Raw genomic sequence first — 26,970 nt, 5'->3', positions numbered from 1 at the left:
CACCTTTCCTCACTGTTCTGGGTGCTGTCTGACACACACCCTACCTAAAAGATAGTAACTCGCTTGCTCGTTACTGCCAGGCTCCAGCTACACCGAGGAAATACAACAATATTATCATAGAAACAGCTGAAGATTGATGGCATTTTATTGGAAATTGTAAGTATATTCTGCCGGCGGGACTACATTAGCTATAAACAGCTAACGTTGGCTAGCTAAGGTTTATGTTCGACATGTTTTATTTTTGCGGCAAATTTACGTCTAGCTATGCTAGCAGCTAAGCTAACGTTAGCTAATTAACCGGACTAGCCGTCCAATCTAGCTGTCGAGCTAGATATTGTTCATGGTTTATTGAGGACCTTAGGTGCATGAAGTAGATTAAAAAATATTAATTTGTAATTGTGATTACTAGCTAGCTACTTAAGTGGTTGGCCGTGTCAATACGTTAACGTTAGCTTGCTCGTAACTTAGCTACGTTAGTTAGCTATCCTAGCTAACGTTTACATGTGTCCACTGAATTTGCATTACTACCTTACCCTTATAGCAAGTTCTCTGTAGCTAGTATTTCTGCTAAAGCTAACTAGATCGAACGGGCTAGATAGACACAGCGTTATAACTAGTCAAATAGTTAGGTTATATGGGCTTTTGCCAAATGTTGCGATGGGTACCTTTTTTAGCTAGCTAGTAACGTTAACTAGCCTAATTTGAAGTAACTCAGTAGCTAGCTAGCTATTATTGCATGGTTTCCATTGCACCGTAGTGATATATTTGCTTGCTATGTTTAAATGCTTTTAACTAATACATTTTCAGAAGCCTAACAACTTAACAACATTTGATCTTACTGCTGTGAAAGTGGAAAACAGAGGAAGTGCCCATGCTATTCAAACTGAGTTCCCAGGTTGTAGTATTCATATATCCAACAACATAACCAGAGTGAACAGTGATACAAAACAAAAATGCAACTACTTGTTACTTATAGTGCTTTTTACATATTCAGGAAAAATGGTGGCTTTGATGATAAAATTGTAAAATGCATCACAGATACTGGTCTGGATTGAATTGATTTAGTGTAGGGTAATTAATAGGCCTGTGAGTAGTGGTTGTGTAAGACTATATGCAGTTCCTTATTGTTAGTTATTATGAGTCATGGTAAAAAAAAAATGGTTTGGTAGCTGTGAGTGTTTGCATCTGCATCCTCATCATGACTGTATGTCTGCAGTGGCCACAGTTTCCACTATGATTTAGGCCTAGGCCTTACTTGACTTTGTTTGGGACTGATAGAATAAAGTCAGCAGGATAGCAAATCACACTAGTTCCTGTCTAGTTGAAATTGGCTATAAAGGGAACGTTATAAAGGGACCAGCAATTCGGATAGCTAGTGAACATGAATCTGTCAGTGTCACATCATGATTTATATGGCATTTGGAACATGCACAATTGCGTAAGTTAGATGTGAGTAAAAGGGTCTGGCCTAAATACTGTGTGAAATGTAACCACACAGTATGTAGGCCAGGCTATAACAGCCAGACGGTCAGGGGGAGTTGGGTGTAAATTTAGTCATGTAATTGTAACCTCACTTTGGTGAAGGAGTCATAGCTAAGACAGAGGCTGTATTTTGTCTAGGCTAGAAGTCACTGCAGGATGTGTCGCATCAGTCTGCGATGAGGGTGAAAGATGAAAGCGTAGACCTCAAATCTCTGATTTGAGTTCCATGTAATTCAAACTATTGTGCCTTGTCTTACAGTAACCATATTTCCAATGTCCAGTTATTATGTGAGTAAAGTCATACCAACAACAACAAAAAATCACGCTCATGGTGATGGAATCAGGAAGTGCCGATGCAATGTTATAAATGTTGACAGACAATTTGTTCGTTCGACATGGTGGGATCTTTTTGTGTCGGTAAACTGAATTATGGGACAAATTGCGGTGGAAGTGATTTTCTGTGCAATTGTTGATAGAATAACCATGTTGAGGTAAATTTGCAGTCACGCAGTGCTATGTTGTGTGGCCCTCCCACTACGACTTGAAAAAGCATGCCCAGTTTATTAGGCTACAGATGCTACAAATAATAATGAACTTCACAGGGTGGTGAAAGTGCACGGTGATGAGCTTGATGCTCTTTTCCAATAAATATCCAGGGTGTTAATTGGTATGCTAGTAACATGATGATCAGTGATTAGCTGCCAATTAACAAATACACATGATCTTGCTCTTTTCCAACTCATCATATAACCTAACCTATCCAGTGTCCACTTTATCAGCAAACTGTTGTCTAGAGGGCATACGTGAACACCAGATTGGACAAGTTTGCCATTTATTGCAAAGGTTTGTGTGACAAAACCATCAATATAGTGAAAAATGCTATAGAAACGCATTGAATTAGTTTTTTAATGTGTACTAACTTTACGTCATCACACACAGCCTTGTATCTGCAGCAAGTCAGCTTGGTGGAAACAAACTTCTTGTGGGAAAACGTGCATATAAAAAAAATTAAGTGGACTTTTATAATATTTGCATGCTAATCTGTTGCATAAAGGATGGAAACCTAACTATTGATGTCAATGGAAGATTTGTGTGGAAGTTGACCTCGGAAGGGCGGCAGGTAGCCGAGCGGTTAAGAGCGTTGGGCCAGTAACCGAAAGGTCACTGTTTTGAATCCCTAAGCCGGAAAGGTGGACAAATCTGCCGTTCTGCACTTGAGCATGGCAGTTGACCCCCAACAACAACTGCACCCTGTTCGCCGATGATGTCGATTTAAGCCAGCCCCCCCACACCTCTCTGATTCAGGTTGGGTTAAATGCAGAATACACATTTCGGTTGAATGGATTCAGTTGTGCAACTGACTAGGTATCCCCTTTCCCTCAATCGCCCTATTTCAAGTAGTTGTAGTTTATGGACAAGGCTGCACTGCATTCACTTATCTATTAGGTCTTGTGTTGTTAGATCACATGCAGACATAGCCTACTTATTACACCATTTTGTTTTGTCCAGAAGTATTAAAGGAAATGACAGATGGCCTTCTGCTACTGCATTTTGAGTGGAACCAGAGCAGTCCCAGGCAGTGACCGCAATGTCTATCAGCCTTCCCAGAAACACACAGGAATATTTCTCTTCTTGGTGTAGATAAGTATATAGTTGAATTTATAAGAGGGTACTTTCCCGCTTTCTGTCAAACACGGACTGAGGAAAAGCCCCTGTTGTTCCATTGTCACCTGTTACAGCCAATTCCCAGGCTTAACACACACTCATATCCTGGGCCATTCAAATCAAATGCATTTATATAGCCCTTTGTACATCAGCTGATATCTCAAAGTGCTGTACAGAAACCCAGCCTAAAACCCCAAACAGCAAGCGATGCAGGTGTAGAAGCATGGTGGAAAGGAAAAACTCCCTAGAAAGGCCGAAACCTAGAGAGGAACCAAGCTATGCGGGGTGGCCAGTCTTCTGGCTGTGCTGGGTGGAGATTATAACAGAACATGGCCAAGATGTTCAAATGTTCATAATTGACCAGCATGGTCAAATAATAATAATCACAGGCAGAACAGTTGAAACTGGAGCAGCAGCACGACCAGGAGTCATCATGCCCGGTAGTCCTGAGGCATGGTCCTAGGGCTCAGGTCCTCCGAGAGAGAGAGAGAGAGAAAGAAAGAGAGAATTAGAGAGAGCATACTTAAATTCACACAGGACACTGGATAGGACAGGAGAAGTACTCCAGATATAACAAACTGACCCTAGCCCCCCAACACATAAACTACTGCAGCATACTGGAGGCTGAGACAGGAGGGGTCAGGAGACACTGTGGCCCCATCCGATGACACCGCCCGGACAGGGCCAAACAGGAAGGATATAACCCCACCCGCTTTGCCAAAGCACAGCCCCCACACCACTAGAGGGATATCTTCAACCACCAACTTACCACCCTGAGACAAGGCCGAGTATAGCCCACAAAGATCTCCGCCACAGCACAACCCAGGGGGGGGGGGCGCCAACCCAGAGATTGCAACACTGTGAGGGTGTTTCCTGCTCCTATTTCATGTGGCGTATGTTGCTACATTCGCCACAGCCCTACTCTGATTGGTAACTCACCCACTGAGTACACCCCTCGGGCTATTTTCATCCTGTGAAATCCTTGTTCAGGTCGAAGACATCGGTTGTGACTTTTTTGACACGCCACAAGACCAAATTATGCCTTAGTGACGGGCCGGTGGTGGCAGGGGCACGTATGTGAACAAAATATATAATTTGAACGTTACACATGTCCATCTTGAATCAGATACAAGGATACGTGCAGATTTTAGGCAAATTCTAATGACTATTTTGTTAGGTTTGTTTTTGCTTCCGGGAGCATAAATCAACTGAGAACCTCTTCCTCATTGTTTTCACATGTCAGGTGAGAAAGTGGCAACACTAGGCGCACAGTGTTTCTATCTCTGCAGACTAGCTAACCAGTACCAGCATCATGGAGTAGACTATCTTATACTCTGGAAATCTGCAACAAACTAAGAAGTGATTAGCCTCTCTGTCTGTCCACTCATGTTGCAACAGATGCATTTCCATCATATCATCCATACTTCTTGTGGTGAGTCTTTTTTTGTTGTTGGTTGGGTTGTCTTGTTTCGGTGCGTTTGAGAGCACTGCTTGTATAAGAGAGGTTTACACAGCAGACTTTTGTATTGGCATCTATCTTGATATTCAAATAATTTCTAATGGAAAAGAAGAGTTGATACGCACTAATGGGTCACAGCAACATAGCAGCAGAAGTGTTTTTTTTGCCTACAGGCTCAGACATGCTTGTGAAGTGAATCATAGTTTGCCACGTGATTACATAAAGACAATGATTTATTGGAGTGAACCATTTGGTTGTTTCCTGATAGTCATGCTCACGTTGCATAAGGTTTGCCTAATATTAATCATGTGAAACTCCCTTTGGTATGTGATGAGACAGTTGAAATTATGTTTCTTTCCACTCGTTACGCATCAATAATGGTATAACATCTAGCCCAGGGTTTCACTTTTGCAGCTGAAATGTGGCTATTCACTTACGGTAACCTGTTCGTACACAGCAACAAGAAGCAGTCTCTCCCCATTGAAGCCCCAAACTTCCTGTTTTCAGATGAGCGCTTTTTATTGGACAGAGGAAGGGTCTTAAAATAGCCACTAAGTAACTCATCAGCCTGCTGGCATTTAGTGAACACGACTGCTGCTGGGGGATATCCCAACGCTCCCAGACCTCAGTGAAGACAACAGGGGAGTCTCATTGACGTCCTGCTGGTTTTGTCCTTTACTGAAAGGGCAGACAGGTGAATCTGCTGCACCCTTGCTGCTTTTAGCTGGCCATAGCATAGTTAGGTAGTTAAAGCAAATTTGGATGTTTTTTTTCTTCCCATGGGATTAATCTGTTTGCTCTTTGGGTTTGGTGTATGCAGTTGACTGTTCTTTGTCTTTTCAGGTCATACCACGTACTGAATGTTCATGATGTCTGAACATTTAGAAGAAAGTTGATGGTCAGAAGAGTTTTTGATTCCAGTGGAATTTGTCACATCTTTTGCGTCACTTTGTTTTCGAAAAGAAAACGCACCCTACGTGGCAACGCACTGAAGGATCTACCTTTTTATTTGAAAGGGAAGGCGTTTTGTCGAAGCCATTGTGCTTCCCCTAGTGACCTCTGTGGGTTACAATGCCTGTACAAGCGCCGCAATGGACGGAATTCCTGCTGTGTCCCATCTGCACCCAGCTGTTCGAGGAGAGCGTCCGCAAGCCCATCAGCCTGGGCTGTGGACACACCGTCTGCAAGATGTGCCTGAACAAGCTGCACCGCAAGGCCTGCCCCTTCGACCAGACGGCCATCGCTTCCGACATCGAGCTGCTGCCTGTCAACACTGCCCTACTGCAGCTGGTGGGAGGACAGGTGAGACATAATCTAGGCTAGGTATGTGCTACTTAGATGAGATGCTAGGCAGGTACAACTCGGGTACTAATCAGGTGAGACAGGCTAGGTAGGTGCTACTCAGATGAGATGCTAGGCTAGGTACTCACTCAATGTCACGTTCACATTCATAAGATTATGAATATTGTTACTGTTGGGACAGGTCCAACGCAAATGTGGGGACAATTGCCCCCCTTATTCTCTCCCCTATTCTCCTAATGACAGTTTGTATCACTTGATGAGGTGAATGTAGGTTATGTTAATGTAGCGTGGGAACGGTACTCAATTGTTTATGCTCATACATGGACTGGTGATGACTGACAAACAAAATATCTGGTTTGGGAAATTGGTGTTCTTTCATTTATCTTGTGTAGTAGCAGTTTACCCGATTCTGGATTGGGACAGATTTGTTCTGCCAGTCAATGCAATTTTACCATTATATTTAGAGACTAAATAACTTTCACTTGTCTTTATCTTATTCTGGCTGTTGTACCTAAGTCTTAAAGGGTTCATATTTTGAGTCGTGTGGGAGAGCTACAGTGCATTCGGAAAGTATTCAGACCTTGACTTTTTCCACATTGTGTTACATTACAGCCTTATTCTAAAATGTATTCAATTGTTTTTTTCCCTCATCAATCTACACACAATACCCCATAATGACAAAGCAAAAACAGGTTTTCAGATTTTTTTGCAAAAACTGAACTGATATAACATTTACTTAAAAATTCAGACCCTTTACTCAGTACATTGAAGCAGCTTTGGCAGCCATTACAGACTTGAGTCTTGAGTATGATGCTACAAGGTTGTCACACCTGTATTTGGGGAGTTTCTCACATTCTTTCCTGCAGATCCTCTAAAGCTCTGTCAGGTTGGATGGGGAGCATCGCTGCACAGCTATTTTCAGGTCTCTCCAGAGATATTAGATTGGGTTCAAGTCCGGCCTCTAGCTGGGGAAACTTAAGGACTTTTAGAGACTTGTCCCAAAGCCACTCCTGCGTCGTCTTTGCTGTGTGCTTAGGGTTGTTGTCCTGTTGGAAGGTGAACCTTCGCCCCAGTCAGGTCCTGAGCGCTCTGGAGCAGATTTTCATCAAGGATCTCTCTGTACTTTGCTCCTTTCATCTTTGCATCGATCCTGACTGGTCTCTCAGTTCCTGCCGCTGAAAAACATCCCCACAGCATGATGCTGCCACCACCATGCTTCCCCGTAGGGATGGTGCCAGGTTTCCTCCAGACGTGACGCTTGCCATTCAGGCCAAAGAGTTCAATCTTGGTTTCATCAGACCAGAGAATATTGTTTCTCATGGTCTGAGAGTCCTTTAGGTGCCTTTTGGCAAACTCCTAGCGGGCTGTCATGTGCCATTTACTGAGGAGTAGCTTCCGTCTGCCCATTCTACCATAAAGGCCTGATTGATGGAGTGCTGCAGAGATGGTTGTCCTTCTGGAAGGTCCTCCCATCCCCACAGATAACTCTGGAGCTCTGTCAGTGACCATCTGGTTTTTGGTAACCTCCTTGACCAAGGCCCTTCTCCCCCGATTGCTCAGTTTGGCCGGGCCGCCAGCTATAGGAAGAGTCTTGGTGGTTCCAAACTTCTTCCATTTAAGAAAGGTGGAGGCCACTATGTTTTTGGGTACCTTCAATGCTGCAGAAATGTTTTGTTACCTTTGCCCAGATCTGTGCCTCGTCACAATCCTGTCTCTTGAGCTCTACAGACAATTCCTTTGACCTCATGGCTTGGTTTTTGTTCTGCCATGCACTGTCAACTGTGGGCCCTTTTGTATAGACGTGTGTGCCTTTCCAAATCATGTCCAATCAATTGTATTTACCACAGGTGGACTCCAATCAACTTGTCAAAACAGCTCAAGAATGATCAATGGTACCAGGATGCACCTGAGCTCAATTTCGAGTCTCATAGCAAAGGATTTGAATACTTATGTAAATTAGGTATTTCTGGGGGGTTTTGGCCAAAGTTTCTAAAAACCTGTTTGGGCTTTTTCCATTGTGGGCTATTGTGTGTAGATTTGAGGATTTAAAAAAAGAGAAAAAAATATCAATTTCAGAATAAGGCTATAATGTAACAAAATGTGGAAAAAGTCAAGGGGTTTGAATACTTTCCGAATGCACTGTCAGTTTTTTTTCCTGTACAAATTGAAGCCGAACATTGTCAAAACCATTTATCAGTTTGTCTTTCAGGGCCACAAAAAGGTATTATCTGTCACATGCTATCTATCAGTTTCTGCATGATGATATCTGTTTGATGTATCAATATCTGTCATGCACAAACAGTCAGTGAATCCCCATTGCTCATTACAATACCACTGTATCATATTTGTGAGATTTTATCAGAAATATGATACTAGCTTGCTGCTGGTTAGTCAAAACAACATGTGGCTGTGTTTTCATAACTCAACCAATGTTGCACATGAGGGACAATAGCGTTTAATTTTAATTTTTTTTACCTTTATTTAACTAGGCAAGTCAGTTAAGAACAAATGCTTATTTTCAATGACGGCCTAGGAACAGTGGGTTAACTGCCTGTTCAGGGGCAGAACGACAGATTTGTACCTTGTCAGCTCGGGGATTTGAACTTGCAACCTTCCGGTTACTAGTCCAACGCTCTAACTAGGCTACCCTACCACCCCAACTGTCATGAGATGTTTACTGTCCCCAGCGGTTGTTTTATTTAGCTACTGTGACTCATTCAAAGGGATACAGGAAGGACTACTGTTAGTCACAATGTCACAAAGATTAACCTCTGAGAAGGTGAGATGGGCAGAGAGACCACAACTGAGAAGGAAGGGCAAGGAGAGAGTGCACACATGAAAGGTGGGAGGCTAACATGGATCCCGAAGCAGGATTCCGTAGCGCGTGGCCGGGACTCAGCACACTGTGTGACAGCCATTCAGATTTTTAGATATCAGCCCACCGATGTTGTGGTCAGAGTTTCCTCTAGTTTTCAGTTGTCGTGCTTATGGCTGTAGCTGTCATGACAATTGATCATCCGGGAATTGTCATGCAAAAAAAACTGCCGGTCTCATGGTAATTGACCGTTAAATGCTAAATGTGTTTATTTAAGCGCTTCCCAGCACAGCCTACAAGCCACTGATGCGGACCTTTTGGAACATTTTACATTCTAAAAAGTATAATGAATCCACTTAATATAGCCTACACCATCACAATAAAGCCATTATTTATGTTAGGCAGGTCTAAAGAAACATTATGATGTAAAGAAAATGTAGCCTATTTCAGAAGAACCGAATAGCAAATTCTGAGTCGTCCTTAAGTTAGGCCCTGATCTGGCTATGCCATATGGCTTTGGGCTGCACTAGTTCATTTAACAGACAATATTTGCTTATAATTCCTGTGGCATTATTTGATCTGTTTTTATAGTAAGAAGAATATAATTGAACATAGCTGAATAAAATGGAAAGTCTCCCCCCCCCCCCCCCCCCCCCCCAACGATTTCCAAAGTAATGCGCATATGCGGCTATTCTATGTTGAGCAGTTAACAAAAGTGATCATTTGAAACATGTCCTCCCATATGCTTAATTTAGAGTTATTCATGCAACTTTAGTTGTGATTACAAACCTTAGGCTCTATGTTTCTCTTTCTAATACATTCTAAAGCTACATGATGCAACTACTGATGATTTTTTAAAAGTTCCATGAAAGGCATGCACTCTGCTCTGTTTCTTGTGCATGCTGCACACAGTTCATCAGTCTCTCATTCACAATTTGACAAGCACTTGTTGAAGTCGGGTTGCGTGAGCATTGCGGATGCAACATAGATATGCGGGGTTCACGCCTACAAAGTTCTGATTGGCCTATTAGGAGTGGTTGAATAAGGTTTCTGCAAATAGAACACAAGGGGCGTATCCAATAGTGAGATGTCGACTGAAAGAGAACACTTTTGTACGTGTCGTGCACACACACACACACACACACACTAAAAAGTATTACCCTTCAACTAAAACAAATACACAGGAAGTCTTACACCCTCAGCAGTTAACTGGAAAAAGTTTTACCCCTTCCCCTTCTAACGCAAATTTTGCCTTTTAGAATGGGAGTGTGTGTCTGCATGAAACTGCACTTGTTTGCAGAGAAACTGAAAGCAAACCTTTGAGCTCCAGTTCGAAGGCTGTTTGTTTGGGGTCCAGTTACTTTTCAAAAAGAGATGTAGCTATAAAAAAAACGTAACCTCTGGTAAAAGGGTGTGCCGCCATGTTTCATAAATCAACTACCATGCTAGTTGGCCTCACTTCCTCATCGGTTGATAATAGTTCACATAGGATATTTAAATGAAGTGCTGGTTTGCCCTGTGTTGAAGGCACTCAGCATACTATCTCCATGTGACAAGGAAAAATACTGTGTTATTATGGCCCAAATAGCTTTGGCAGAGGTAGTATGTGACAGATGTTACTGCCAACTCCTTGCCTTTGCTACTCTCCACAGTCCTCAGTCCAGATCCTGCTCTTTGTACTCATGGGATATGAATGAATTCACTAAAAGTAGGCCTACACAATGTGTACACATTAATAGATATCTATAAATAGAAAGGGGGCTTTTGGATTTCAAAATGGGAGCAGGCACAGCCAGCGGCTGGTTAAGGGTTTGCTGAAATTATGATCTAGAACTTTCCTGCAGCTGGGAGTGCTTGGTGGAGACCTGCATGTCATGTTGGGAGGGATGACGCACGTGTGTGTGTGTGTCAGAGTTCCTCTTCCTTGGCAAACCCAATGACTCAGCAAACACTGATACTCATTTGCTCCCTCGGCACTACTCCTCTTACAGCTGCCAAACATCAGAAGTCTGATGGATTGAGGAAAGGGAGCGGGAGAGAGGGAAAGGGTGGGTGTGTGCCACACTGGCAAGTCCCGAGTCATGACCATCATTAGTAGCCGACCAAACTTGCTAACGGACAGTCACTGTTACTCAGCACTCTATTGTCCCTATTATCACTCTGACAGCAATGCAAATGCAATCAAATCAAACACTCCATGAGAGCCCTGGCATTGCGTTTCAGCGGGATAGGATCACCTGTTGTAAAACGAGAGCCAACTCCTCATCGCAGGTTGATGCATGGAATGAAATAAGTGTTCCTATAAGCCCATGTTGCACAACATTTCTATAGGTAATGTGATGCAATTGTGTGATAAAACAAATGATGGCCTCTATTAAAAAGATTCCATCAGCTTTCTATTGGCTATGACTACTATATTTATTTTAAAACTTTCCTAATACTAAGCACATTGCTTACAACTGGAGTAGCCTACCTGGCTGGCATGAAAACGACCCGCGAGAAAAGCGTTCTCCATTCGCTATTCAAGTGCATACAGATTACATGTCTTTTTTCCCCCTGCCCCTGTTCTGACAGGTGCATGATAATGGCCCGTTCTAAATCAAAACTAATTTCACACATAATATTTAGTATATTTTATAGACTAGATTAAATTGAGAATGGTCTGATGGGTGAGAATATTATAATTGATGCCCAGTGTGTGGTAAGAAACAGCGTGTGCTGTTTAAATAGTTGAATGCATCACGTAGCCTAGCCCATACGCCTAGATGTTTTGATAAGGTTCGTATCCCAACTAAAGTGTCCAAATAACTCTAAGCATAGCCTATAGGCCTAGAACTCCTGGGACAGAGTTGGAGAGCCCAACGCCTACAGAGCCTAGTGAAACGTGTTCTTACAATCCCAGTCATTGCACAATCGCATTAGAAACCAGTTTGACTGGCCACAGTTTAAAAGAGGTCTCGTGCAGCTATTGATTGCTCAGTTCTTAAATTTAAGCACATTAATCCGCTTTACAACCGGTGTAGCCTACCGGGCATATTCGTAAATTTCACCGCACGTACCCTCTATTTGCTATTCGAGAGCAAGCTACGGATGTTGTTTTTTGGGAGGGCCATTCTGAATCAATAAATAATTCCACACATAGAGTTGAAGTCAGAAGTTTACATTCACCTTAGCCAAATACATTTAAACACCGTTTTTCACAATTCCTGACATTTAATCCTAGTAGATATTCCCTGTCTTAGGTCAGTTAGGATGACCACTTTATTTTAAGAATGTGAAATGTTTCATTCAGCTTTTATTTCTTTCATCACATTCCCAGTGGGTCAGAAATTTACATGAACTCAATTAGTATTTGGTAGCGTAGCCTTTAAATGATTTAACTTGGGTCAAATGTTTCGGGTAGCCTTCCCCAAGCTTCCCACAATACGTTGGGTGAATTTTGGCTCATTCCTCCTGACAGAACTGGTGTAACTGAGTCAGGTTTGTAGGCCTCCTTGCTCGCACATGCTTTTTCAGTTCTGCCCACAAATTTTCTATAGGACTGAGGTCAGGGCTTTGTGATGGCCGCTCCAATGCCTTGACTTTGTTGTCCTTATCTTCTTATGGCTGCATCCCTTGTTCTCAATTTCCGCCTGGAGACACTCTAATCTAACTGCCTGTAGCTCAGCCCCAGAGGCAAGGATATGCATATTCTTGGTATCATTTGAATGGAAACATTCTGAAGTTTGTGGAAATGTTAATTGAATGTAGAGAATATAACAATAGATCTGATAGAAGAAAATAGAAAGAAAGAGCATACGTTTTCTGTTTTGTTGTTGTAGCATCATCTTTCACATGTACTAGAATAGCCACACAGTCATAGGATGCTGGGGATAATTTTGATGGATAACACAAGAGGGCAAGTGTAGTTGTGCAAAGTTTCAGACTGATAACTTCAGGAATGGGTGAGCTACATGACATTTAGCATGAAGTCACCCAGGTGTCCCACACAAGTTGCCGAAATGTACCCAAGTGGCCGAATTGGTGAAATGATATAACTATATACAACAGTGCAAATAACTATATACAACATTTCAAAAGGCAATTCTAACACACAAATGTTTTTATAAAAATGTTTAAAAAAATATTTGATTTAAAATAAAATAAAATAAACGGGGATAGACCCTTTGGAAGACCCTCAGTCCTCTACACAATATTTTGCTGCTGGTGCCATGTCCCATAGCAGTCTCTTTCTGCTGTAAAGCAGAGGCAAACTGAACAAGTGGTGCAGGTGATGGGGGACTTCATGCGACACAGAACACAACGACTCCTCCATGCTGTGCCCTTTTGGCCCTGAGGCACATTCATGCCTGCAGTTATGAACTTTGGCATATGAACACCACTAGAGGTAGAGGGGCAGAATGTGATGTAGTGGACTTCGTGCTATAGCCAGCAAGATCCTGGATGAGCAGCTCCCTGAAAGGCTAGCTGTGATATGGGGGGCATGTCCTTCTGCAGGATGAAGGAATTCACCACAGCAATGTCAATGAAATGGTAAAACAATGTCTTGTTTCCATTTCTTTGTCTTATGGAGAACATTGTAGTACCCTATCAGTGCGTCTGATAGGTCTACACCTCCCATGCTCTTGTTGTAGTCCTTGATAGCTGCAGGAATGGGGACATTTTTGGTGGTCCATGCCCCAGTAGTGTCCTTCACATGCCTGAGGATGTGATCGCCACTGAAGGACTTGTGGATAGTGGAGCACATCACCACCTCTCTGGTGTCCATCCACTTCACAAACAGCAGGCCATCTTCACGGATCCATTGCATGGTACCCCGCTCAGCCCTCATGTCATTTACCTTTGTCTTCGGAAAGCCCACTCTGTTGGTCCTAATGGTGCCACAAGCCCACACCTCCAGCTTCCTCAGGTCTGCAAACAGGGTAGGGCTTGTGTAAAAGTTGTCCACAAATAGTTTGTAGCCCTTCCCCAGCAGTTGAAAATCCAATAACTCCATCACGGAATCGTAACTGAGTCCCTTACCGGTCGCAAAACTGCTTTTCCCCTCATAAACAAAAAATTGCATGTGTATGCACATTTTCAGCCAAAACAAACAGCTTGTAACCCCATTTTGTTGGTTTGTTACGCATGTATTGTTTTAGGCTAATTCTGGCCTTTGAGGCTACCATCCTCTAATCTATGGACAAGTTCTGGGCGGACTGAAAATGGATCTTGCAGGCCTCAACCATGCTGGGGTAGAGAGGTTTGACTTTGCAGAGCCTGTCAACATATATATATATTCTAATCTTTTGAAGGATGTAAGACACTTGAATTTTCAAGAATATTTAATGTTACGACGTTGTATTTTTAGTTTGTCGCTCTGAAATTTCCCCGGGTGTTGATCCCGATGTTGATTTCCCTGGATGTTGATCGCAGCCATAAGAAGTTAACCCTTTTAGCTTACCCTTCACCGAACCCTAACCTTAATCCTTTAACCAAACTCCTAAACTTAACCCTAACCACTACCCTAGCTAACGTTAACAAGCAAGCTAATGCTATTCGACGAGCTAATATTCATAACATATCATACTTATTGCAAATTTGTAACATATCATACGATTTGTAATTTAACATATTTGAAATTGGTGATGGGCATACACATGAATACATACCATTCGAAATGTAACATATCATACTAAATGGAATGTATCGGATTTACGTACAGAATAATACAAAATACTCTGAGACCAGGTTGAAACTAGAGGTAATTATAATATAATAAATACAGAAATACGAGCCTTTGGTCATTAATATGGTCAAATCTGGAAACTGTCATTTCGAAAACAAAATGTTTATTATTTCAGTGAAATAGAGAACCGTTCCGTATTTTATCGAACGGGTGGCAACCCTAAGTCTAAATATTGCTGTTGCATTGCACAACCTTCAATGTTATGTCATAATTATGTAAAATTCTGGCAAATTAGTTCACAACGAGCCAGGCGGCTCAAACTGTTGCATAGACCCTGACTCTGTGTGCAATGAACGCAAGAGAAGTGACACAATTTCCCTAGTTAATATTGCCTGCTAACATGAATTTCTTTTAACTAAATATGCAGGTTGAAAAAAATACTTCTGTGTATTGATTTTAAGAAAGGCATGGATGTTTATGGTTAGGTACATTCGTGCAACGATTGTGCTTTCTTCTCGAATGTGCTTTTGTTAAATCATCCCCCGTTTGGCAAAGTAGGCTGTGATTCGATGATGAATTATTTGCAACGCAGGACAAGCTAGTTAAACTAGTAATATCATCAACCATGTGTAGTTAACTAGTGATTATGGTAAGATTGATCATTTTTATAAGATACGTTTTATGCTAGCTAGCAACTTAACTTGGCTCCTTGCTGCACTCGTGTAACAGGTGGTCATCCTGCCACGCAGTCTCCTCGTGCAATGTAATCGGCCGCAATCGGCATCCAAAAATGCAGATGAATCGGTCGACCTCTAGTTGAAGGTCTCCCTATTCCTCCATCGCTCCACTCTTTTGACAGTGGTAATTTGCACTTGTGTATCAAGTTGCAAGAGACTGTTCTTTCGATCACGTGTCAGATGTTTGTGAAGGCAAGTGTGCAGGACAGTGCTTCTCTTCCGGATTGTTTAATGGTCCGAAGGAGCGTTTGGCCCCATCACAACATCTATTCTCCATTTAGATTTTTCTTTCATCACGTCTGGCCCCTGCACCACCATTACTGGTGTGGTTTGCCCTGTGACAAGACATGCTCCACCTTGCATCTACCAAGTGGTTGATCAGATTATTTGTTCCTACTGCCTACTAGGATACACCCATTGGAATGGTTGTACACTTTTATTAATTAAAACATTAATATAGTGTAATTTTTTTTGTCCCTTAAATTCAGTCCGTTTATATGCAGTGTGTCTCTCTCTCTCACACACACACACACACACACACACACACACACACACAATGGAAACTATATTTAAACGTGTGTGTTGTGACCATGGTGTGTCTGCTTTGTCTCCTCAGGTGCCCAAACGGCAGCCTACCACCTTGCTGACGGGGCCAGAGGACATAGCCCACTATGAGGAAGCCAGTGATTGTGTGGAGGAGCTGGCTCTGTACCTGAAACCACTGAGCAACAGCAGAGGTCAGTCAGACACCACCTCATCCTGCTCACCGTCACAACCATGGCTCATTAATTATGGGAAAAGCTTCTATTCACCCTGTATTAATTTCTCAACATATCATATTTAATAGCATCAGATTCACACACTCCCCCTTTATCATGACAATCCACATTCTAGTGCACTAGTATTTGCCTCCTTTCTGATTCTCTATTTTTGCATGCTTTTGATACTATCAGATCTTCAACCAAAACCTAACATTCGATAAAGGGAACGTGAGTTTACAAATAACAGAAAAATGGATACTTGTTTAATTTATTTAATTAACAAAGTTATGCAACACCCAATTCCCCTGTGTGGAAAAAGTAATTTCCCCCGTTACACTCTAACTGGTTATGCCACATGTATCTACAATGACTGCAACCAAATATTTCCGGTAGTTGTTGATCAGTCTGCACCTGTACATAGCCCATCTATAATTTATCCCAAAACAACTACCTCTTTCCCTACTGTACTTATTTATGTTGCTCCTTTGCACCCCATTATTTATATTTCTACTTTGCACGTTCTTCCACTGCAAATCAACCATTCCAGTGTTTTACTTGCTATATTGTATTTACTTTGCCACCATGGCCTTTTTTTTTTGCCTTTACCTCCCTTATCTCACCTCATTTGCTCGCATTGTATATAGACTTGTTTTTCTACTGTATTATTGACTGTATGTTTGTTTTACTCCATGTGTAACTCTGTGTTGTTGTATGTGTCGAACTGCTTTGCTTTATCTTGGCCAGGTCGCAGTTGTAAATGAGAACTTGTTCTCAACCTCCTTACTCCATTTGCACAAGCTGTATATAGATTTTTCTATTGTGTTATTGACTTTACTTTTGTTTATTCCATGTGTTGTTTTTTGTCGTACTGCTTTGCTTTTTCTTGGCCAGGTCGCAGTTGTAAATGAGAACTTGTTCTCAACTTGCCTACCTGGTTAAATAAAGGTTAAATAAAAAAGTCTCTCACATCGCTGTGGAGAAATTAAGGCCCACTCTTGCATGCAGAACCGCCTCGTCAAAGTCCAGACCTAATCCCAATTGAGATGTTGTGGCAGGACTTGAAACGAGCAGTTCATGCTTGAAAACCAACAAATGACGCTGAGTTAAAGCAGTTCTGCATGGAAGAGACGTGAGTGCCTGATTAACAACTACAGGAAGCGTTTGGTTGGGGTCATTGCAGCTAAAGGTGGCACAGCCAGTTATTGAGTGTAAGGGGGCAGTTACTTGTTCACACAGGGGAATTGGGTGTTGCATTGCTTTTGTTTATGAAATAAATCAAATAAGTATATAATTGTTATGTTCCCTTTATCTAATATTAGGTTTTGGTTGAAGATCTGATTGCATTCGGTATAATTTTTTTTTTTTTTAAATATGCAAAAATAGAGACTTATTTTTCACAGCACTGTATTTCGGGAATAGCTTGGCATACGGTATAAACAGTGTATTGAATGGTGCTTCTTCTCTCTCCCCCTCACAGCCTCACACTTTCCTCTCATCCTTATCCATTTGCTTTGATCCTTGTGTATTTACTTGTTTCGCAATTCCTCCCTTACTGTTGCACTGGTTGTAAGTTGCTATGGATACAACCCCAGCCTCTCTCACACTCCACCCCTCTTCTTCTCTCTCCGGGTGTAGGGTTGAGCACCAGCGGTGCACAAAGCTCTCTGAGCCGGCCCATGCAGAGGAAGCTGGTGACCCTGGTGCACTGTCAGCTGGTGGAGGAGGAGGGCCGGGTGAGGGCCACGCGGGCGGCCAGGTCCCTAGGGGAGCGCACCGTCACTGAGCTCATTCTGCAGCACCAGAACCCACAGCAGCTCTCCTCCAACCTGTGGGCTGCAGTCAGAGCAAGAGGCTGCCAATTCCTCGGCCCAGGTAACATACAAACGGACAGAAGCGCAAGCACAGGCGGGCAAGCCACTCATACACACACAGCCCAAATGACAAATGTTTCAATTACATCCGCCCTGAACGACTGAGAAAATGAATGCTATCGAAAGCATGTGAAAATATTATGCATGTGTTGTTGTAGCGATGCAGGAGGAGGCTCTGAAGCTGGTGCTGTTGGCTCTAGAGGACGGCTCCGCTCTGTCCAGGAAGGTCTTGGTGCTGTTTGTGGTCCAAAGGTTAGAGCCACGCTTCCCCCAGGCCTCTAAGACCAGCATAGGCCACGTGGTGCAGCTCCTCTACAGGGCCTCCTGCTTTAAGGTAGGTCTGACTACCTACAAACATACACCTAAACACAGTTCTAAGACCAACATAGGCCATGTGGTGCAGCTCCTCTACAGGGCCTACTGCTTTAGGGCACACAACTGAAACCGAAAAATAAAAAAAAATCCCTTTCAGTTCATGTTCTTCATATTGGTGCCTAATGAACACAACCGTGATGTCCTGTCTGTCACCTTGTGTCTTCAGGTGACCAAGCGAGACGAGGACTCGTCCCTGATGCAACTGAAGGAGGAGTTCCGGACATACGAGGCACTGCGGCGCGAACATGACTCCCAGATTGTCCAGATCGCCATGGAGGGTGGCCTCCGCATCGCCCCTGACCAGTGGTCCTCTCTGCTCTATGGGGACCAGTCGCACAAGTCCCACATGCAGTCCATCATCGACAAGGTATGTAGGAGGTGTGTGGGTGGGTGTTTTTTGATGTAACTTAAATGTGAGCCCTAGTGGTGTTGCTGTGTATTTGAACAGAGATTTTGTGTGTGTGTGTGTGTCAGTTACAGACGCCAGCGTCGTTTGCTCAGAGCGTTCAGGAGCTGACCATCGCCCTGCAGAGGACAGGCGACCCGGCCAACCTGAACCGTCTGCGACCACACCTGGAGCTGCTTGCCAACATCGACCCCAGCCCAGGTTGGTCCATTCACAGTACATCAATACCCTTTTCAAACTATCGTTCCGACCCGTACCAAACTGTGGTGGCCCGGATGTTTTCTGTACACACTGTCCACTCAGTACAGTTTTGTTTGGCTTGGCAGTGCGAAAAGCCCTCAACGCGCTCACTTTAAAAGTTATGTATCAGTAAAAGGAATCCAAATTGTATGCGTTTTTAAAAATGTAAGCGACACTGCCGTGCAAGCAAGTCACCATCACTTTCACAGGGCCTATTAGACCGGGTCCCCAGTGCAATGCATTTTGACCCCAAAAAATACCCCGTCTTGTCCTCCATCTTAGACTCCCCTCCCCCCACGTGGGAGCTGCTCGACACGGGCTTGGTGGCGGTGAAAACGGTGGTGCACGGCCTGGTGGACTTCATCCAGAACCACAGCAAGAAGGGGAGCGACACGCAACAGGTCTGATTCTAGATACTCAATCCCCCAAAGCATATCAGTGGAATAGGGCTGAAATTATTGATAATCCCAGGGTCGTGTTCATTAGGGCAACGCAACTGAAAATGTTTTGCGACATAAAATGTAAGGAGTGTTTCTTATTAGACAAGTCAAGGTAGTCCCTTCCTGTTTGTCAGGTTCTTTTCCTTCTGTTTGGTGCCTAATGCATATGACCAATGTTTGAATCTTGATTGATACTTGTTAAAGCTAATAATATCAGTCAATGACTGTCTGCTGGTTCGTGATCTTAACAGTAATAACACCTTTTGTATTTTCCATTATTAACATGCCCTTGTGGTGGCTCCTCCCCAGCCTCCCCAGCACAGTAAATACAAGACGTACATGTGTCGGGACATGAAGCAGAAGGGGGGCTGTCCTCGAGGAGCCAGCTGCACCTTCGCCCACTCTCAGGACGAGCTAGAGAAGTGAGTCTTCCACCGTGAGCCACTCCCAATGGGGATCGTTGGGCATATTCCCAACTTTACTTAACAGTTAATGTTTTGATGTCAATGAGACGTTGACTGTTCATTGCACAGATCCGCTCTGATAGTGTGACAACAATCATGTCAACCTCTTTCACTAACCACGTATTTCTCCTCCTTTCTGAAGGTATCGTAAGATGAACAAGCGTCTGGCCGCCCGACGGCCCCTCAGCCTATCCTTGACGCAGCTCAACGAGGTGGGCCTATTGCCCGAGGAGGTGGGGATGATGGAGGGGCTGGCCCACAAGGGCCTGACCAATGGCATGGTGGCATCAGTCACAGGCTCCGCCCTGCCCCAGCTCATCTCCCGCGGTGCTGACCCCTCTTATGAGCCCATTATGCGGAAGCCCCAGTCCCAGGGAAGCCACAGTGCCCCCGGCTCTCCCCCTGACTTGTGAGTAGATGCACACACAGCGTCTGTTACACGTACTCACACACACACTGAAATTCTCTGTCTTTTCCAGACTGGATCCCGTGCCCAATCGGTCCATGGCCCACCCCAGGATGGCAGTGGACCACCTGGCCATGCATAAGCCAGTGCCCAGGGGGCCCCCCATGTACCCCTCACAGCAGGGTGAACATTTCTACCCCCCTGAGCCCAGGGCACCACCATCAGCCATGCAGTACGAGTCCACCCAGTACCCCCCAGGTAAGGCAGAACAGACCACTCTTTTTCCCGTGATTTCCTATGTATCTCAAGCTTATGACGCGTCTGCTGACGAAAGGAAGTGTTTCTCTCTGGGAGCAATTAGTCTTGTAAATCTCCCAGTGTGGTTCTATTGTGCTTATCTAATACCAATCCTGTTGCCACGCTCTTCTATGTCCTCTCAGGTAACACCCCCTACCCCTACCAGTCCTCCCAGTACCTTCCCCAGCCCCGCTACGTTCGGAACCTCCCTCCCCCTAATGACCTGGCCACGCCTGCCTACCCGGAGTCCCCCTACCCCGGCACCTACCCACAGGAGCATGAGTGTCCCCCACAGCCCTCGGGTCCCCACTTCTCCAACGCCAACCCCCATGGTTACCCACCTCCCCCTCATTACGACGGCCGTCGACACCCCTCCTACCCGCCGCCACCACCACCACAAACCTATCCCCACCGGGAGGAACTCTCCTCCATGCCTGCGGATGAGGCCTCCAGAGAAAGATACCCTCCCGAGGGTTACCAGCCCGCTGGCTCCCACATGAGGCCCTACTCCACACGGGTAAGCACACGTCTGCAGTACTAGGCTCTTTCTAAATCACAATATCCATAACTCTATACACCTATGCAATTACCTTTTAGGAGTTTAGTCATCAGATTGAGTAGTGACATTACTCAGCCGATTATCACAAGATATGCCATTTAGCATACAGTCTTGCGTGCGTAATAAAAACACATTTATATATTTTACATATCGGGAAGTGTCAAGAATGTATCATTTTTTACTTTTTATTTAACCAGGAAAGGGCTCATTGAGATTAAAATCTATTTTTCAAGAGCGCCCTGGCCAAGATAGGCAGCACCAAGTTATTACAAAAAAATTACAGACAGACAACATGAACAACTACAAGTAATCTAGTAAAAACCATTGAATTCACAAGAGTATAAAACAGCAAATTAAAAACATTGACCGGTCAAAATCCTAATAAGACTGTCCAGGATAAATCCACTGCAAAAAAATGTATTTCCAAAGCTGCAAAAAGTGCACTACAGTAAAGGTGTCCACATGTCCTGTTGTACAGGAGGATTACAGTCGGCCCCAGCCCCCTCCCACTCTGGACTACCTGCACCGCCGACGCCAGGAGATCATGGCCCAGTTGGAGGACAGGAAGCAGGTCACTCCCCCACCCTTTGCCCCCTCGCCCACGCTGCCACACACCTACGAGGTCAACTACACACAGGAGGTAAGAGGCTACACTCGTCTAGTGTTTCTATGGTAGTACGCAGTGGCATCTCGCCCCACGTACTACCGCAGCAGTTAGTCACTTAAAGGAAGAGTTAGCTAATAATAATGTGTGTTTGTGTGTGTCAGCAACAGCAGTACATGGAGAACTCCCAAGTGTTTGCAAAGTACCGTGAGCCAGACTACGCTAGCCAGTACTCTCCTTGGTCATGTGACACCATTGGCTCCTACATTGGCAGCAAGGAGGGGAAGTCTAAAGACACCATGGAGAGGATGGTGAGTCATCAATCAATCATTCTATGTTCTGTTGGTATAAAGCTTGACCACTTAATAAAGTTCCAAATCTGAATATCTAAAGCTCGACCAAGCTCAAAACAGTTTCCAAAAGCATGTAATAGGCCAAAATATCATGTTTCATTTTTGTTGTTGGACAAGATGGTTATCTTGCATTTACTATTCTATTGGTTGTCCTCGTTGACTGATCAAAGGTCACTTATAGAGGAAGTGCTGTGACTTATTCAGAACACGGTTAAGCTCACAAAAGTCTTTCAACTACAGTTTTCCTAGTTTCAGTAGAGTGGGTCTGTACTTTCTCTATGCAACGTCTTATAATGGTACCATAATAACTCTGGGTGTTGTAGAACACTGAGGGGAAAGGTGCGGAGGGCCAGCGCAGGTCGGCCGAGGCCAGAGACGACGACCCTATCATCCCCTTCGGCTCCCTGCCCACTGTGTCGCGCTTCGGGGTGATCTCCCGCACCCCCAAGACGGGCTACCAGATGGCCGGGCCAGGGCAGGCCGTGACCCCCCCACAGGGGACCAACAGCCCCAAACACACCGCTGCAACAGGTACAGGGAGAACACATACACACCTTTTAGGGTTTTTGCTCTGTTTACTCCATTTCGTCAGAGTCTGACCTGCTCTTGTTGTCCACCACAGCGGACTACCCCTATGGGAACGGTGCAGGGTGGGGTGTTGCCCCGTACACCCAGCCCCCTCAGGCCCACCTCAGTGAAAGGCCAGTCCAGGAGAGGGAGCAGCTGACGATGGAGCTCCAGCAGGTCAATCGGCAGATCAACAAGCAGACTGCCCAGGCGGCCCAACCCAGCCCGGGGGAGTGGTCGTCGGGGAGCGTCTCCAGCCAACAGCTGAGCCTGGAGCTCCACCATGTGGAGAGGGAGATTGGCAAGAGGACCCGCCAGATAGCCCTGGTGAGAGAGAGAGAGAGAGAGAGAAGGCGGCACAGAAATGGCCAAATGTAGATAGAAAGAGCGACAGACTGAAGCAGGAGAGGGAGACACACAGCCTGCTTTGATCTCTAAAAGGGCTTTGCGAACAGGAGCAGGGCAGAACGAGCCCTGGGCTAATGTCACCTACTGCTATCCCACTTATAAGACAAAGAGTGAAACACAAGCGAGCCGAACAGGTGCAGCCTGAAAGCTTTTCTACCAAGACAATATTGATGTAGACTCCAAAACATACAAGCTTCCAGTCTCCCAGTCACTATTGTGGTGAACTGACAGTGGTGCCATTGTCCCCTTGCAGGAGAACCATGTGTCTCATGATGGGAGCGGGGCATACAAGCTGAAGCCCACTGAGAACAAAATGCAGAGAGAGGAGCACTCGTTGGTTCTCAGGTAAAACGCACATTGGGAGACTAGTAATCATTTATTTCAACTGCTGTGCCATAAGGAACCGTTTAGTGTGCCCCATAAATCTCCCTTAACCCCCTAGAGTTGATTTCCGGGGCCCAACTGAAATCTACTTAGCATTATAAATCCCCATCAAAATCCGTCAGTTTAAGCTAGAACCAGTTTTTTGCTTTGGATGTGTCTCAATCCATCGCATCCGCCAATGTTGCACTTCCGCATCTGCAGTGAAAGGTGGCAGAGCTAAAGCGGTGTCTGTCGGACCATGAGACATCCCAAAAGTCTGTCTTCTCACAACGACGTCTGTAGCATCTGAACGGTTTGGCCTAGAAACTATTATGACCAATCTGTGGAAAGGTGAGACTCTCTCACAAACACGATGGTGTTGTCTGCCAACTTCTGTCTGTAGCGTCGGAAACAATTTGGGCTACACGTACAGAACATGTCGGTTGTTTTGCTCTAGGACTCCCACAAGACTCGTCTGAAGGTCCCTGTTACCAAAAATGAATGGAAGTATACAGTGCATTCAGAAAGTATTCAGACCCCTTGATTTTTTTCCCTGCTCATTTTGTTAGGTTAGGTCTCCCATTCTTCTCTGCAGATCCTCTCAAGCTCTGTCAGGTTGGGGAGCTTTGCTGCACAGACACTACCAGTCAAAAGTTTTAGCCTACTCATTCAAGGGTTTTTCTTTATTATAGAAAATATTTAGATTTGTTTAACACACTTTTTGGATACTACATGATTCCATATGTGTTATTTCATGATTTTGATGTCTTCGCTATTATTCTACAATGTAGAAAATGGTAACAAATAAATAAAAACCTTTTGAATCAGTAGGTGTCCAAACGTTTGACTGATACTGTACAATAATACAAAATGTTTTGTTCATAATGTTGTCTCTCTCTGACCTTTTATTCCCTGCAGTGAGGGCTATAACGGTTCCAGTTGTGTTCTGCTGGATGGCAGTGCGGCCGGCAGCATTTTGTCCTGCCTGACCAGCAAGACCTCGTCCCTCAGCCTGTCCTCAGACGTCCCCACCACCGGGGGAACTGACCGACAGGAGAACATCGCGGTCCACCCGTGTTCCTAGCCACACAACTGGAGTCTGTTACTACAACCACTGCTACAACCAACCAGTCAGTTAACCACACAGAGCCTTGGGGAACCCCTCATCCTCTGAACGCTTAAACCTTTCCAACATTTAGAGTGGAACACACAACCAGGTCCTCCAAACTGTCTGGTATGCCCTACCTAAATCCACATTTGCAAGATCTGGTTGAAGCCACTAAGAGCATTTTAACTCCCATCACAAAACATGTGGAGAGAGGCGCAGTCTCTCTCCTCGCTTACAATGGTGAGAGACCGTTCTAGGTTTCTTACAGGGATTTGGGATATAAGGGCTATTAATATCTTAAGTAACTGAAAAAGCCACTGATATGCAAATGTGGACGTAGTGCCTGCATAGACAACGGCGCTTCATTTGATACAACACAAATTGCACACTCGCAACTTTAGTTTGTCTACAACTAAGCAGTATCTGCCGTGAATTTGATATTTTTTTCATTTGTTCATTTTTGTTATTCTGTGGATGAATGTTTTGTCATATACAATCTCTCACTGCCTTGGAAACCAAGGGTTTTGAGATTTATGCTCCGTGAACCCAATACTGATTAGAAGAAGAATATAAAGACGAGGCCAGTTCCTTGGTTTCAAATAGACAAGGCCCCCATAATCACATTGACATAACATCTGTCGTTAGCTTCACAATGTGCTACATTTTTAGTAGCATCCCTAACAACAATTTTCGTGCTTAGCGTATATACAAGTTCTAAAATGCAGACTTTCTATTTGGAATTAATTGTAAGTTCTTGTAGCTGAGTTGCAATGTTATTCGCAGACAAAACATGTAGAGCGTTTCGTTAAGTTTCACTCTTTTGCCACTTGAGGATTTCATACTTGGTGCTCTGTTGAAGGAGCACTTTCACATCTGGTCAAAAGCTCTCCATTTCATAGAAACAATACTTGTTGACAACTGGCTGTGAATAAGTTTTATAAAGCCAAGACGCTACAAATTGAAGATATTGAGTTATCACTTTTCAACTGGGAAGTATTGAGATTTTGTTGAAACTGTAACAAACTAGACGAGACAAAGGCGTCCCTTTGTTAGTTCAGTGGCCTGGACCTCTTTTGGTACCCCCCCCCCCCCCCCCCCTCACCACCACCACAACCGCCTTCAGACTCTGGAAAAGGAGATTTACTACAGCCTCTGCCATCCATGCTTTGGGATGAGGCTGATGTGAAACAGGGAAAAGGATATGCGCTGAGTACACAAACATTAAGAACACCTGCTCTTTCCATGACATGATCATGACAAGCCATGATCCCTTATTGATGTCACTTCTTAAATCTACTTCAATCAATTTAGCTGAAGGGGAGGAGACAGGTTAAATGAGGGTTTTTAAGCCTTGAGACATGGATTGTGTATCTGTGGCATTCAGAGGGTGAATGGGCAAAACAAATTGTGCCAGGCGCACCGGTTTGTGTCAAAAAACTGCACCTCTGCTGGGTTTTTCACGCTCAACATTTTCCCGTGTGTATCAAGAATGGTCCAACACCCAAAGGACATCCAGCCAACTTGACACAACTGTGGGAAGCATTGGAGTCGACGTGGGTCAGCATCCCTGTGGAACTCTTTCGACACCTTGTAGAGTCCGTCCCCGGACAAATTGAAGGTGTTCTGAGGGCTTTACCGGTTGCAACTCAATATCAGGAAGCTGTTCCTAAATGTTTGGTATACTCGGTGTACATTTAGGCTTGGCATTCAAGCGGTTTTCCTTTTCTTTTTGGGGGGGTAATTTAAATGCAGCGAGGGATTGGGTGGGAGGGAGTCACGTGTCAAGCATTCGTCTGCTGTTGATTGGGTGGCCAGAGATGGGAAGATGGAGTAAAAAGAAACAGAGGAATGAAGCCAGACATTAACCATGGCTAGAATTTGAGACATTGATCTACAAAGCGTATTTTTTGCACTTTCATAGCTTTAAGGATTGTTTGTACTGAGGATATGTATTTATTCATATGTATTTTCATCCTGAGGATGGATATAACATTGAAAGGTAAAACTTACAACCCGCATTCTGTTTTAAGAATGTGTAGTCGAAGATAGCCATGGCTTCTCCCTAAGGCCATAATAGAGTTGATCATGGACAGAGCAGGGTTAAAACAGCCACTGTTTTTATTCATCAATCTACTGTATACTTCCTAGTTTAAAAAAATATATATAATTGGGTGGAGGTTCACCTCTACCAATGTGTCACGGTATGCTATATCACATACCCATCACACGGTGAATGACAGGAAAGGCAAATTCCTATTTCAGTTCCTCAACTCCACTCCTCTGATCACCTTTTTCACCAACCGCAGCGGACATTTGTGTCTTTTATTTTAACTTCCAAGAAGTTGCTCTAGTGACAGGGTTTCTGTTATTTTCCTGGAAGGGGTTAATCATTTCTGGATGGGGGGGGTCAGTGCGTAGGTGGGGACAGGCCACTGAACTGGGCTATGGCAGAGCTAGAGTTAGCTAAGCAGTTCGTATCACTGGATCAACAACCGCAGAACCACCTCAGCAGGGTGGGAGCAGACAAAGTGACATTTTGTCGCTGCCAAATAAGTTTTTCTAAATATGAACGAATTCAAAGTGCAGCAAGTTTTGCAGTTGGATAATGTGCATTATGATG

General features: G+C 44.2%; 1 protein-coding gene across 4 annotated transcripts; it reads left to right on the top strand.

Annotated features, from left to right (window-relative positions):
• On the top strand, positions 1 to 25,663 carry rc3h1a (ring finger and CCCH-type domains 1a). Of its 4 annotated transcripts, none has more exons than XM_020498614.2 (18): positions 1 to 156; positions 5,450 to 5,908; positions 15,745 to 15,865; positions 17,525 to 17,761; positions 17,919 to 18,094; positions 18,302 to 18,502; positions 18,610 to 18,742; positions 19,064 to 19,182; positions 19,531 to 19,643; positions 19,828 to 20,094; positions 20,165 to 20,349; positions 20,532 to 20,905; positions 21,426 to 21,587; positions 21,716 to 21,862; positions 22,228 to 22,435; positions 22,527 to 22,798; positions 23,133 to 23,224; positions 24,161 to 25,663. In XM_020498614.2, the coding sequence occupies exons 2-18, from the start codon at positions 5,678 to 5,680 to the stop codon at positions 24,324 to 24,326; spliced, it is 3,204 nt and encodes a 1,067-aa protein (XP_020354203.1). In that variant the 5' UTR covers positions 1 to 156; positions 5,450 to 5,677; the 3' UTR covers positions 24,327 to 25,663. The 4 variants fall into 4 exon arrangements, with proteins under 4 accessions (XP_020354203.1, XP_020354204.1, XP_031642154.1 ...); XM_020498615.2 differs by lacking the exon at positions 1 to 156 and adding an exon at positions 4,128 to 4,579; XM_031786294.1 differs by lacking the exon at positions 1 to 156 and having other exon boundaries at positions 5,678 to 5,908; positions 21,722 to 21,862.
• The last annotated feature ends 1,307 nt before the right edge of the window (positions 25,664 to 26,970 follow it).

The sequence above is a fragment of the Oncorhynchus kisutch genome, linkage group LG13 (genome assembly GCF_002021735.2).
Source record: "Oncorhynchus kisutch isolate 150728-3 linkage group LG13, Okis_V2, whole genome shotgun sequence".
In the NCBI taxonomy this organism is placed as follows: Eukaryota; Metazoa; Chordata; class Actinopteri; order Salmoniformes; family Salmonidae; genus Oncorhynchus; species Oncorhynchus kisutch.
The sequence above is the reverse complement of the archived record's forward strand: the minus strand, read 5'-3'. Positions and strand labels throughout refer to the sequence as shown.